Source organism: Papio anubis, chromosome 12 (genome assembly GCF_008728515.1).
Source record: "Papio anubis isolate 15944 chromosome 12, Panubis1.0, whole genome shotgun sequence".
NCBI lineage: Eukaryota > Metazoa > Chordata > Mammalia > Primates > Cercopithecidae > Papio > Papio anubis.
In genome coordinates, this window is record NC_044987.1 from 122,778,087 (window position 1) to 122,791,983 (window position 13,897).

The 13,897-nt window shown below is 56.7% G+C and overlaps 1 protein-coding gene across 7 annotated transcripts in view; it reads left to right on the forward strand.

Moving 5' to 3' along the window:
• The window catches only part of CHID1 (chitinase domain containing 1), a 44,121-nt gene that overhangs the window by 24,288 nt on the left and 5,936 nt on the right, over nt 1–13,897 (forward strand). For all 7 annotated transcript variants that reach the window (XR_002516910.2, XM_003909352.5, XM_021925390.2 and 4 more), the window contains 2 exons: nt 2,335–2,436; nt 3,071–3,226. Coding sequence is in view for 6 of the 7 variants with exons in the window: in XM_003909352.5 (XP_003909401.1) it covers nt 2,335–2,436; nt 3,071–3,226 (258 nt within the window). In the remaining variant the exon portion in view is untranslated. The remainder of the gene's footprint in view (nt 1–2,334; nt 2,437–3,070; nt 3,227–13,897) is intronic.

Below are 13,897 nucleotides of genomic sequence, written 5' to 3' on the forward strand. Positions count from 1 at the left end.
AACCATCGCGTCAGTGGTTAGGGCTTCAGCATAACCATTTGTGGGGACACGAGTACCCTGTCCACAGCAACACCGATTCATTGTCTTGCTCTGTTGCCCAGGCTGGAGTGCAGTGCAGTGGCATGATCATGGCTCACTGCGGCCTCCACCTCCTAGGCTCAAGCCATCCTCCCACCTCAGCCCCCCAAGTAGTTGGGACTATAGGCACACAACCACTACACTTGGCTAATTTTTTCATTTTTTTGTGGAGACAAGAGTCTTGCTGTGTTCCCCAGGCTGGACTCCAATTCCTGGGCTCAAGAGATCGACCTGCCTCAGCCTCCCAAAATGCTGGGATTATAGGTGTGAGTCGTCACACCCAGCCATTTTTCCTTTTTGAATCAACTAAAAAAGGCAAGAGGATTGCTTGAGCCCAAAAGTTCAAGGCAGTAGCAAGATAGGATCATGCCGCGGCACTCCAGCCTGGGTGACATAGAGACCCCATCTCAAAAATAGAAATGAGGCCGGGCGTGGTGGCTCAAGCCTGTAATCCCAGCACTTTGGGAGGCCGAGACGGGCGGATCACGAGGTCAGGTGATCGAGACCATCCTGGCTAACACAGTTAAACCCCGTCTCTACTAAAAAATACAAAAAAACTAGCCGGGCGAGGTGGCGGGCGCCTGTAGTCCCAGTTACTCAGCAGGCTGAAGCAGGAGAATGGCGTAAACCCGGGAGGCGGAGCTTGCAGTGAGCTGAGATCCGGCCACTGCACTCCAGCCTGGGCGTCAGAGTGAGACTCCGTCTCAAAAAAAAGAAATGACCTTGGGTGTCGGTGAGAGGACCTGGGTGGAGGCCTCGGCCCAGAGGGAGGTTGCAGGGCGGGAAGGGTTGAGTGGACAACTGGATTTGGGGCTGAGGTCTTAGGGGCACCTGGCTATAGAGAGGGGCCCAGGCACTGAGGAGGCCACCAGGAGTGATGGGCATAGCGCTGGGAGGTGTTTCTCAGGGATCCAGGGAGGCTGACCATGCCTGAGCAGTGGGGCTGGCAGGCATCAGGAAAAGAGGTCGGGGCTGAGGGGACCACTGATGATGCTCCATGTACCTGCAGGCCGGGATAGCGCAGGGCGGACAGACTCTGGGGCCTGGGTCTCCTGGTGCCCAGCAGAGGAGGAAGGCCCAGACGTTGGTCCTAGTAGACTCAAGGCAGGGGCTGGGGTAAAACTGCACATCTGGAGAGGGGCTCCTCAGACCTGCCAGGTGGGTCCAGGGATCTGCAGGGGTGTCTTGGGCCCTGAAGCCCCTGACAGAAGCCCCAGCACTGAGGCCCTTGGCATGGTCCAGATTTGGAAGCCCAGTGACCCTTGAGCAGAGGAGGGGTCACAACTGAGGGAGATCAGGGCTCACAGCCTCACTGCCTCACAGGGGCCCACCTCACTTTGGTGGTTGCCGCTCCTCCGACCGCGTCCCCCATGCTGTTGTCCTGTGTCCTGCTGCCGTGGGGTCCCTTGGCCCCCTCAGTGTTGACCTTTGTGTACCACTCCCATCTCCCCTTGGCTTACAGACCTGGGTGTGGAGGGGCCATAGGCCAGCGCCCAGCTCTCCCTGGGCCAGGCAGGAGGGCTGCCCCCGGAGACACTAGTTCCCAGTGGATCTAGATCAGGAAGGAGCAGGTCCCCAAGGGAAGGGCTGCCATCCAGAGATGGCCCAGGGGCCAGGCAGATAGAACAGGACTGCTTCCTCTGCAGTGCCCATGCCACAGGTGTCCGCAGCCGACCAGGGAATGTGCCACACAGCCTTGCTCCATCCCTGGGAGCCAAGCACTTGTACTTCCCATCTACCTGCTGAGGTCCAGTGAGGGCTTTGGACAGTCTGATTGGGTCAGGCTGACCGTGAGTGGGCTTGAGGGCTGTGTCCCAGGAGCCGCCTCTGTTTTCAGGGAGGCTTTGGTGCAGACCCTGGGAGGGGACGCTCCTGGGAGCCTAGATCAGTCACCTCCATCTCAGCGACTCCAGCTCTCAGCAGTGGCCCATCCTCTTAGCCACTCTCCATGGACCTTGCCCCTCCATGGGCAGCCCTGGCCCAGGTCTCCCCACCGTTAGGCCTGTCATTCTCAACTATATCCTGGTCTCAGGCCTCTGGGCCCCCATGACCACATCCCCGTGTCTCCCAGCCCCCAGCCTCTGTGGCCCCGACCAAGCTGCAGGCTGCCCCCACCCCAGGAGGACACTTTTCCCCTGGGAAGAAGTGACCCAAGTTCCCCACAGCCAGCTTGCTGTCACCCCAGCTGAACCGCAGCTAGGGAGAGTTTTTAGGCAGGGCATAGCAGTCTGAGGTGGCTGCACCTATCTGTTGCAGGACCGACCAGCTGGGCATGTTCACACACAAGGAGTTTGAGCAACTGGCCCCCGTGCTGGATGGTTTCAGCCTCATGACCTACGACTACTCCACAGCGCATCAGTGAGTGTGGGCTTGGGGGCTTCTAGGATACAGCAGACTCCACAGCGCAGCAGTCAGTGTGGACCTGGGGGGCTCCTGGGCACAGCTGACGCCCTCCTATCTGTGGTTCTGTGCAGAAGGCCACCTGCTGAACCTGGACACCCACCTGGGGAAGCCAGTGGCACTGCACCTGTCCCGTGCCCTGTGGTGGTCCCGTGGGTGGGGCCCTGCCTCTGGTGGAGCCGGGTCACAGGTGGGGCACAGGCACAGTCCTGCTGCTGCCCAGTGCCGCCCTGTCCTCCTCGGCCTGAGCCACACTATTGTGGGTGGGCCGTGTGACACAGGGCGCAGGCAGGGACACTCCAGGAAGGATGCTCAGAAGGCCTCATGTCTGCTGACCTCACTGTGTCATGTGAACTCCTGCCTGTGGCTCTGGGGTGGGGGCCGCATATGAGTTCCTGGCCCTGGATGTGGCGTGCCTCTTGGGGCCGCTCTGCTGACAGCCCGTTGTAATGGGTCACTTCTGTTCTTCACAACTTTCTAGAGGTGTTAGCCGCAGCATGGGATGAATGCACCCCTCGGTGGAGGGCCCCAACAGTGGCTCAGGTGCGGGGCCTTCCCTGTTGCTGAAACTTGCTCACCCCTTGCCCTGCAGGCCTGGCCCTAATGCACCCCTGTCCTGGGTTCGAGCCTGCGTCCAGGTCCTGGACCCCAAGTCCAAGTGGCGAAGCAAAATCCTCCTGGGGCTCAACTTCTATGGTATGGACTACGCGACCTCCAAGGATGCCCGTGAGCCTGTTGTTGGGGCCAGGTGAGCCAAGGGCTCTCCCTGCTGTGCTGAAGGTGTCACTGGGTGTGGGTGGGTGTGGGTGTAAGGAGACGGAGTGATGGGGAGGGTCCCGGTCCCCTGGGGCTCATGCCCCACAGAGTCAGAGATAGGGGTTGGGCCAGGAGTCAGTCCTGCTTGGTGCCCGCCCCACCGCAGCCCCCACTGTGGTCGCCACCCATGACACCGCCACGTCAGCTGTCCCCACATCTGGGCGAAGCTGGGACGGAGGCTTCCCCCACCTGTCAGCCTCGCCGACAGCACCCAGGCCGGCCGGGGCCTCCTGTGTTGAATTTGAATGCTCCTCTCCTCTGCCCAGGACTGATTTCCTGTTTTGTGTGTTCTTGGTGTGCTCTGCCAGTGTGGTTTCTTTTTGGCATCACTTTACTTCATTTCTGGAGGACATTTTCCTGGCTGTAGAGTTCTGGCTGTCGGTTTTTTCACCGGCACCTTAAGCACGTTGCCGCCTTCTCATTCGGACGGACGGCGTTTCACCGCCACCTTGTTCTGCCTGTGTTGCCGTCCTCCCTGCTCTTAGGACTATCTTGTATTTATGGCTGGTTTTGAACAATTTGATTGACACGTCTTCGTTTTCCTTTTGCATAGCGTTCATGGAGCCTCTTGAATCTGTGCATTTGTACTCTTAGCAAATTTGGAAAATTTGGGGCTAAATTCTTCAAATATTTTGTGTTTCCTCTGTCCTTTCCTTTGGAGACCACAAACACTAGATCCATTGAATTTGTCCCACAGCTCACGAATACACTGTTTACCTTTTGGGAATCTCTCTTTTTTTTTTTTTTTTTTTTTTTTGAGACGGAGTCTCGCTCTGTTGCCCAGGCTGGAGTGTAGTGGTGCCATCTCGGCTCACTGCAAGCCCTGCCTCCTGGGTTCACGCCACTCTCCTGCCTCAGCCTCCTGAGTAGCTGGGACTATAGGCGCCCGCCACCATGCCCTGCTAATTTTTTGTCTTTTTAGTAAAGATGGGATTTCACCATGTTAGTCAGGATGGTTTCAATCTCCTGACCTTGTGATCCTCCTGCCTCGGCCTCCGAAAGTGCTGGGATTACAGGTGTGAGCCACCGCACCCGGCCAGGATTCTTTTTTCTGTTTCCTTTTGTTTTTTTTTTTGAGACAGGGTCTCACTCTGTCGTCCAGGCTGCAGTGCACTGGTGTGATCATAGCTCACTGCAGCCTCAACCTCCTGGGCTGAAGATATCCTCCCACCTCAGCCTCCCAAATAGCTGGGACCACAGGTACATGCCACCACGCCCTGCTAATTTTTGTACTTTTTTGTAGAGATAGGGTTTTGCCATGTTGTCCAGGCTGGTCTCAAATTCCTAGGCTCAAGCGATCCTCCTGCCTCAGCCTCCCAAAGTGCTGGGATGACAGGTGTGAGCCCCACGCCTGGCCTGGCCATTTCTCTTCCTATGCCCAACCTGCCATTAATCCCATCCGCCCTGAGCCTGACGCAGTCATTTCTCTCACCACCCAACCTTCCATTAATCTCATCCAGTGCTTTTGTCACCTCATGTGTCATAATTCAATCTTGTTTTATTTTTTATGAGATGGGGGGTCTCACTATGTTGCCCAGGCTGGTCTCGAACTCCTGGGCTCAACCATCCTCCTGCCTCAGCCTCCCAAAGTGCTGCTGTGACAGGCGCGAGCCACCGAGCCTGGCCAACATGTTGCAATCCTCTAGAGGCTTCTTTGGGGTCCCCTTTCCCTCTTCCATGTCTCTACTAAACTTTTGCAGATTGGGATTCAATTGTAATAACTGCTGAGTGCTCATGTCTGCTGGTTCTGATATTGGGGTCAGTTTCAGTAGACTGCTTTTCCTCCTTGTTTGGGGTCCTATTATGCTGCCTTTCTGTTGGCCTGGTACTCTTGGGTTGATGCCTCAGGCATTGCGAATTTTACCATGTTGAGTGCTGGGTGTTTTAGCATTTTTTTTTTTTTTTCTTTTTTTTGAGACGGAGTCTCGCTCTGTCGCCCAGGCTGGAGTGCAGTGGCACAATCTCGGCTCACTGCAAGCTCCGCCTCCCGGGTTCACGCCATTCTCCTGCCTCAGCCTCCCGAGTAGCTGGGACTACACGGTGCCCGCCAGGATGGTCTCGATCTCCTGACCTCGTGATCTGCCCGTCTCGGCCTCCCAAAGTGCTGGGATTACAGGCATGAGCCACCGCGCCCGGCCTAGCATTTTTATAAATCATCTTAATCTTTGTTCTGGGTGCAGTTGAGTTTCTTAGAAACAGTTTTAGCTGCTCGCTTTTCTGGAGAACCTGGTCCTTTCTGTGGAGGCCTCAGCTGTCATCTTTGTGAGTCTCTGCAGGTCCCCCACAGGCCTGCCCTCCATGAGGGGTGTGTGTATGTGTCAGCCCAGGCAGGTAAGCAGAGGCCAGACTATCACCCCTGCTTCTTCCTGGTCAGCCATGGGGAGAGGCAGAGGTAACCTGCTAGATTCGCGGGTCCTGAGGGTGGCAGCAGTGGATAGAGGAGTATGTCGGGGCAGTGTTCCCTGCCCGGCCTCCAGGGGTGCCCTCCGTGAGCCCCTCCATGGCAGATGTCAGGTGGGCCATGTTGCAAGACCAGGGTTGTGTGTGGAGTCCTTCCCCCGACACTTTATGTGCACGCTCCTCTCTGTGCACACTCCTCTCTGTCCACACGGCTGGTCCTGGGGTCCAGCACAGGCCTGGGCTCCCACTGTTCTCTGGCTCTTGGCCCTAGGTGCGCTCTGGGTCGCTGAGCAGGGCCTGACGCTGCTGCAGGGGTGGATGTGAGCGGGTGCTGGCTGAGGAGGGCCTGGGGCCAGCCTGGGCATCAGGCAGGGCAAGGAGCCTGGCGTCTTCTGTCCCGTGTCTCACCCAGTGAGTCAGCCACACACTGAGACACGCGGGGCTCCACACCGGTGAGGGCACTGCCCCAGGGCCCCGGCTTGTTTGGGTCCCCTGCTCCTGCTGAGATGGGGCACGGGTCAGTCACTGGGTGCCAGCTCTCATGTTCCTGCAATGCAGAGTGAGGGGCCCAGCCACCCTGTCTGCCCAGCTGTCTGTTCTTTCAGTCGGGACTGGTCTGTGCTCCTGTGTGTGCTGCACCCTCCCCCACCACAGCCCTCCTTTGACGCTGGGAATCCCGGGAAGGCTCTAGAAGCACAGCTCCTGTTCCCCACCTTACCACATCCCTGACCTGGTGCCTGGTTCTGGGGCCTTTGGGTGGAGCCATGTACAGAGCTTGGACTCCCAGCCCAGGGTCCCCTGTGCAAAGCAAGAGGCCTCCCATGCACCCAGCCCTGACTCAGCTCCAGCTGTGAGCTCTGCTCACCAGGCCTTCAGGGAAGCCTCACTTCTGATTGGGCTTTTGGAAGGCAGATAGGTGTTGGCCTTGAGTCGCCACCGCACTATTCAAGGGTAATAAAGTACCACAGGTGGGGCAGCTGAAATAATAGCTTTGTCTCAGTCCTGGGGGCTGGAGGTGGGAGATGAAATTAAGGTGCCATTAAGGTCGGGTCGGCTCCTCCCAGGGCCTCTCTCCTTGGCTTGTAGATAACTGCCTTCTCCATGTGTCCTCACAAGGTCCTGTGTGCGCCTGTGTGTGTCCTTATCTACTCTTCATTTTTTTTGAGACGGGGTCTCGCTTGTCACCCAGGCTGGAGTGCAGTGGCACGATCTCAGCTCACTGCAACCTCCGCCTCCCGGGTTCCCGCCATTCTCCTGCCTCAGCCTCCCAAGTAGCTGGGACTACAGGTGCCCACCACCACGCCCAGCTAATTTTTTGTATTTTTAGTAGAGACGGGGTTTCACCATGTTAGCCAGGATGGTCTCGATCTCCTGACCTCGTGATCCGCCCACCTCAGCATCCCAAAGTGCTGGGATTACAGGCATGAACCACCACACCTGGCCCTTATCTCCTCTTCTTGTAAGACACCAATCATGTTGCATTACAGCCCACCCTTGTGACATCATTTTACTCACATCTTGAAAGACTTTCTCAGTGCAGGCTCAGGCCTGTGGTCCTAGCTACTCAGGAGGCTGAGGCAGGAGGATCACTGGAGCCCAGGAGTTCAAGATCAGCCTGGGCAACGACCCTAACTCTACAAAAGAAAAAGGTGGGTCAATCACAAAGTCAGGAGTTCAAGACCAGCCTGGCCAACATAGTAAAATCCCATCTCTACTAAAAATACAAAAAGTTAGCTGGGCGTGGCCAGGTGCCGTGGCTCACACCTGTAATCCCAGCACTTTGGGAGGCCAAGACGGGCGGATCATGAGTTCAGGAGACTGAGACCATCCTGGCTAACACAGTGAAACCCCGTCTCTACTAAAAATACAAAAAATTAGCCGGGCGTGGTGGTGGGCACCTGTAGTCCCAGCTACTCGGGAGGTTGAGGCAGGAGAATGGTGTGAACCTGGGAGGCAGAGGTTGCAGTGAGCTGAGATTGTGCCACTGCACTCCAGCCTGGGTGACACAGCGAGACTCCGTCTCAAAAAGAAAAAAAAAAAAAAAAAATTAGCCAGGTGTGGTGGCGGGCTACTCGGGAGGCCTGTAATCCCAGCTATTTGGGAGGCTGAGGCAGGAGAATCGCTTGAACCTGGGAGGCAGAGGTTGTAGTGAGCGGAGATTGCGCCACTGCATTCCAGGCTGGGCGACAGTGCAAGACTCTATCTCAGGAAAAAAAGAAAAAATAAAAAAATTTAAAAAACTATTTCTCTAAATATAGTGCTACTCTGAGGCACTGGGGATTAGGACTGGTGTTAGTTCGTTTTCTGTTGCTTATAACAGAATATCTGAAACTGAGTACTTTATAAAGAAAAGGAATTTATTTTATTTATTTATTTATTTATTTTATTTTTTTTTTTTTTTTGAGACGGAGTCTCGCGCTGTGTCACCCAGGCTGGAGTGCAGTGGCGCGATCTCGGCTCACTGCAAGCTCCGCCTCCCAGGTTCACGCCATTCTCCTGCCTCAGCCTCCGAGTAGCTGGGACTACAGGCGCCCGCCACCACGCCCGGCTAGTTTTTTTTTTTGTATTTTTAGTAGAGACGGGGTTTCACCATGTTAGCCCGGATGGTCTCGATCTCCTGACCTCGTGATCCACCCGCCTCGGCCTCCCAAAGTGCTGGGATTACAGGCTTGAGCCACCGCGCCCGGCCTTTATTTTATTTATTTTTTATTTTTTTGAGACGGAGTTTCGCTCTTGTTGCCCAGGCTGGAGTGCAGTGGCGCGATCTTGGTTCACCGCAACCTCTGCCTTCCGGGTTCAAGCAATTCTCCTGCCTCAGTCTCCCAAGTAGCTCGAATTACAGGCATGTGCCACCACGTTTTTGTTTTTGTTTTTGTTTTTTGTTTTTTTTTGAGATGGAGTCCCCAGGCTGGAGTGCAGTGATGCGATCTCGGCTCACTGCAGCCTCCACCTCCTGGGTTCAAGTGATTGTCCTGCCTCAGCCTCCTGAGTAGCTGGGACTACAGGCGCGTGCCACCATGCCCAGCTAATTTTTATATTTTCAGTAGAGATGGGGTTTTGCTATGTCAGGCAGGCTGGTCTCAAACTCCTGACCTCAAGTGATCCACCCGGCTCAGCTTCCCAAAGTTCTGGGATTACAGGTGTGAGCCACTGCACCCAGACAGGGATTTATTTCTTATAGAAGCTGAGAAGTCCAAGGTCCGTGGTCACTTCTGTGAGAACCTTCTTGTTGGTGGTTACTCCAAAGAGTCCAGAGGCAGTGCAGGGCGTCCCGTGGTACAGGCTCTGAGCGAGCTACCCAGGCCGCCTTCCTCTTCTTAGAAAGCCACAGTCCCATGCCCATGGTCACCCACTGGTCCATTAACCCACTAGTCCATGAATGAATTAATCCATTCACCAGGGCAGAGCCCTCATGACCCAGTCACCTTCTAAGGGCCCCGCCTCCCCACAGTGCCACCATGAATGGATTAATCCGTTCACCAGGGCAGAGCCCTCATGACCCAGTCACCTTCTAAAGGCCACAGTGCCACCATGGGGATTACATTTCAGTGTGAATTTTGCAGAGAACATTCAAGACATCACACACTTCGCCTGTGGATTTTAGGGGAACAGCTCAGCCATTTACACCATCTGAGGGTGAAGAGTTGGGGCTCACTCACTGCACAAGAGCCTGGGTCAGGTCACACAAGGCATCAGTGTGGCCTGGCACAACAGCTCACACCTGTAATTCCAGCACTTTGGGGGGCCAAGGCAGGAAGATTGCTTGAGCCCAGGGGTTCGAGACCTTCTGTGCAAAATAGACCCGTCATTACAAATAGTTAAAAAAAAAAAAAAGGTAGCCGGGTATGGTGGTGCACACCTGTGGTCCCAGCTACTCAGGAATGCCTGAGCTGTGGGGGTGGGGACTGCACTGCACTCCAGTCTGGGCTACAGAGCAAGACCCTGTCTCCAAAACAACCAAAGCCTTCAGCAGCCTCCCCTGGGCAGTTGCACCCAACCATGATTGTTCTGAGAATTGGCTAGTGGGTTTGGAGTCAAGGAATTCTGATTACAAAGGTGTGTACATCAGTGTGTGGGGGTATATGCCCTCAGGACCCCCCAGTTTTGCACAAGTTGGGGTCTGGGTGTACCCAGTCAGGAAAGAAAGGCACTGCTTCTGGGTCCTCACTCCCATCTGAGAAGTCCCCTCCTAATCTGCCCTCTTTGCCCACCCAAAGTGCCCTTGTTAATGACCCCTGGGCCTGAGTGGCACAGAGGAGGGGTGTGGGCACCTGGCAGTCTCCAGCCTGGACGCAGGACCACTTAAGGGGAGCATGCCATAGGGAGGGTCTCAGCGGCCCCTAGAGTGCCTGTCCCCACGTCCCATCCTGGGTGGCCAGTAGCTCTTGCCCTGTCTGACCCTGCCCAGAAACCTTGGCCAGGGCAGCAGCACAGATGCCAGCTCAGCAGGGCCACCTCCCACAAGGCTGGAATAAATAACCAGCTGCCAAGACTTGCTCACACGTGCATCCTCACAGCTGCTGAGCCAGCCGAGAGAGCGCTGACGCTGCACAGCCATGGCTCCTGCCTCAAGGGTATGGCAGGGAGGGCACCCCCACTCTAGTCCAGGGGGAACACTGGCAAGGATCACAGGTGGAGGCATCCCTGCCGCTGGGAGTTTGATGCCTGACAGCCACCAGAGTCTTCCCTGGGTAGGTTCCTAGCTCCCAACTGTGACAGAGTCCCCTCTGCGAGTGGACGGCACTCCTGCCTCCGCCTGAATGTCCGCGCAGGGGAGGGGCCGTGTTCGCAGCTCCTCAGAACATTCTTCCTGACCCTGGCTCTGCCCTGGTGGCGTCTGGCCCCTCCCCAAGCCCCGACCTCCCTCTCAGCTTCACTGTTCATCTGCACCCCGTCCGTGGTCCTGCCCTGGACAGGTGGCATCCACTCTGGACACCAAACCCAGCCCAAGGGCTCACTGCCTGCAGCATGCACAGGGTGAGATGGGCCACCGTTGTGGGGTGTTCTGTGGGTCCTCCGTGTCTGTCCCAGAAGCTGGGGCTCCTCTCCCAGCCCTTTCTCAAGGCTTATCGGTCCTCGCACCTGTGCTGGCTCCTGCTGAGCTCTGGCGACATCACTCAGACGCCTCTCTTCACCCTCTGTTCTCGCCTTGTGTTGGCACCAAATGTCTGCTTTTCTAGCTGAAATCTCACTTATTAGCTGCAGCCACCCTAAAGAGCAGAAGACGGCCCCCAGCCTCACATGCCCCCACACACCACGTGCACCGCCAAGCAATGCGGCGCCTGCCACCCACACCAGCCAGTCATCCAGCCCCAGCCTCTTCGCTCCTCCAGCCTACTGTGTCCTCTGCAGAGTGGAGCCCATCTTCCCTTCATCCTGTCTGTCACCCCCCAGGGGATGTCTGGGAGGCCGGAAGCAGCAGGGATTGAATCTTGGGCACGTGGCCCTCATCACTGCCCTGGCGTCTTTTGCTGCCATGACTCGGTGGACCTAGGCGTTTTCCTCCTGTCTTGTGAATCTTTTACTGTGAGAATCTTCAAGCATAAAAGTGCATAGAATGGTGTGGCAAGCCCCTCATGGCCACCCCAGGACTTGACTCCCTCGGCCTCATGCGGCGCCAAGGGTTTCAGCAACCCCAGCCCCGATCCCCAGGCTCATGCTCACCATGTTCTCCCAACACCCCAGCGCTCTCTGCTAGCCAGTGACGAGGGGCCAGGTCTCCTCCATGCCCGGGGCCCTCAGTGTCTCCAGCCTGTGCCTCTGGGAGCCCTGGGCTCCATCCAGCCTTGGCTGGCTAGCAGCAGCTCCCGCGCACGTCCCCAGTGGGGCTGGGTGCGGGGACTGACTGGCGTGTATCTGTGGCCTAGCCACGCCCGCCTCCATGGGAGGGAGACGGCGAGCCTCAGGGCTTCCGGTCTCAGGATGTTGCTGGATCCCACATTTCAGACAGGACAGCCCTGCAGAAGGATGGCCACCCACCGAGGAGGGCTGTCTGGTTGAATTCAAGCTCTGAGAGGCGACTGAAACGTGTGAAGATAGGAGCACCTGACCTGGGGTTTCAGTGTCTGCAGGGTAGGCTTGGGGAGGGGCAGCTGTCAGCTATGTCCTCCCTCCAGAAGGAGGCCTGGGCCTGGGGTTGGGGGCCTCACCATTGCCCACAGCAGCCCTGGCCCTGGGCGGAGCCTGCAAGCCCCTCCTCCTGCCAGCCAGCAGCAGCTCCACTGCCTTGGACCCCTTCCTTGGAGCTGGCTGCAGAGCCCTGTGGGGGCTCCTGAGGGGTCCTAGGAAGGGCTTCTCTGCACACATACTCCTGAGACCAGAGCCGGCCTCGCGCGTTGTTCCCTGCAGGAAGCTGTGTGCCTCCAGGCTGTCTTCTGCCTGCTGCCTCCAGGACACAGAACTGCTTCCTAATGGCGGCTCAGGGCGGCTCACACCATGATTGTGTAATCGCACTGCTATCCCTTTGGAGCCAGTACAGCCCTAGCAGCCACTTGGTCAAATCCAGGGGGTGCTGCGTGTGGTGACTCATGCCTGTAATCGTAACAGCTTGGGAGGCCGAGGTGGGAGGACCACTTGAGGCCAGGAGTTTGAAACCAGCTTGGGGCACATAGCAAGACCCCCATCTCTACAAAAATGTTAAAAGTTAGCAGGGTGTGGTGTTGCACACCTGTATAGTCCTGGCCACTCAGGAGGCTGAGGCGGGAGGATCGCTTGAGCCTTGGAGGTCCAGGCTGCAGTGCGCTATGATCACACCATTGCATGCCAGCCTTCGTGACAGAACAAGACCCTATCTCTTTTCGTTTTGGAGATGGAGTTTCGCTCTTGTCGCTCAGTCTGGAGTGCAGTGGCTTGATTTCAGCTCACTGTAGCCTCCACCTCCCAGGTTCAAGCGATTCTCCTGCCTCAGCCTCCTAAGTAGCTGGGACTATAGGTGTGTGTCACCATGCCTGGCTAATTTTTTGTATTTTTAGTAGACGGGGTTTCACCATGTTGGCCAGGCTGATCTGGAACTCCTGACCTCAGGTGATTCACCTGCCTTGGCCTCCCAAAGTGCTGAGATTACAGACATGAGCCACTGCGCCTGGTGACCTTATCTCAAAAAAACAAAAAAAAATTAAGTCTGGGGAGAGGCAGCCACCCAACTTGGGTTCTGGGCGTGGCCAGGAAGGGTCTGGAGGCTCCGTCACCATATCTGGTAACCGCGTCCTCGGGTGAGGCAGCCCCAGCTATAGCACAGGTACACACCTGGAGATAGGCAAGACACAGGTGCATAGCTCCCGGCCCCAGCTGTGGCACAGGTACACACAGGCACACACCTGGAGGCAGGTGAGGTACAGGTGCATAGCTCCCACTCCTTGTCCTATCCCATGTCTCCCCATCCCAGCTGGCCCAGAGTTCTCATACCTTGCCTTGCTGAGATCCTGGGGCCATCTCCCCAGGCTCCTTCCTTGCTCAGCCCGGGCTGGCTCTGCACATGGAGTCAAGGTGTCCTGGAACATCTGGTCAGATGCTCTTGTCAGTCCTGTGTCTCAGGAGGCTGCCTGGGCAGACTCAAGGAGAGAGGCCCCGATCAGCCTCTGATGCTGGCCTCCCCTGCGGCCTCCCATGAGCTGGCTTCCACTCAGGGGCCAAGAGAGGGACGCCCTTCTTGGTGGATGACCAGGGCTCCCGCCAGCCACTGGGCCAAGACTGTAGGGTTGGGCCCGGAGCCGCTCAGGGCAGTGGAGGAGCATGGACCACTGCCCTCCCGGGAGTCACAAGCCCGGGCTCTCAGGCCAGCATGACAGCAGCAGCGTGTCCATGTGGGCCAGTCCTCCCTGGGCCTCTTTGGTTAGCAGGGTGGAGGGATTGCTCAGACTTGGCTACTCTGGGGGTTCGGCACACCTGCTCCACCGGGGCCACAGCACAGAGTGGAGGTGAGGTATTGGGAGTTCCCTCCGCCCGCCAGTGCTGCCTCCCTCAAGCAGGCTTTTTTTTTTTTTTTTGAGACAGAAACACAATCTGCCCCCTACACCCCGGCCGGAAAAAAAAAAAAAAAAAAAAAAAAAAAAAAAAAAAAAAACCCCAGGTTCAAACGATTCTCCTGCTTCAGCCTCCTAAGTAGCTGAGATTACAGGCGCCCACCACCACGCCCGGCTAATTTTTGTATTTTTGGTAGAGAGGGTTTCACCGTGTTAGCCAGGATGGTCTTGAACTCCTGACC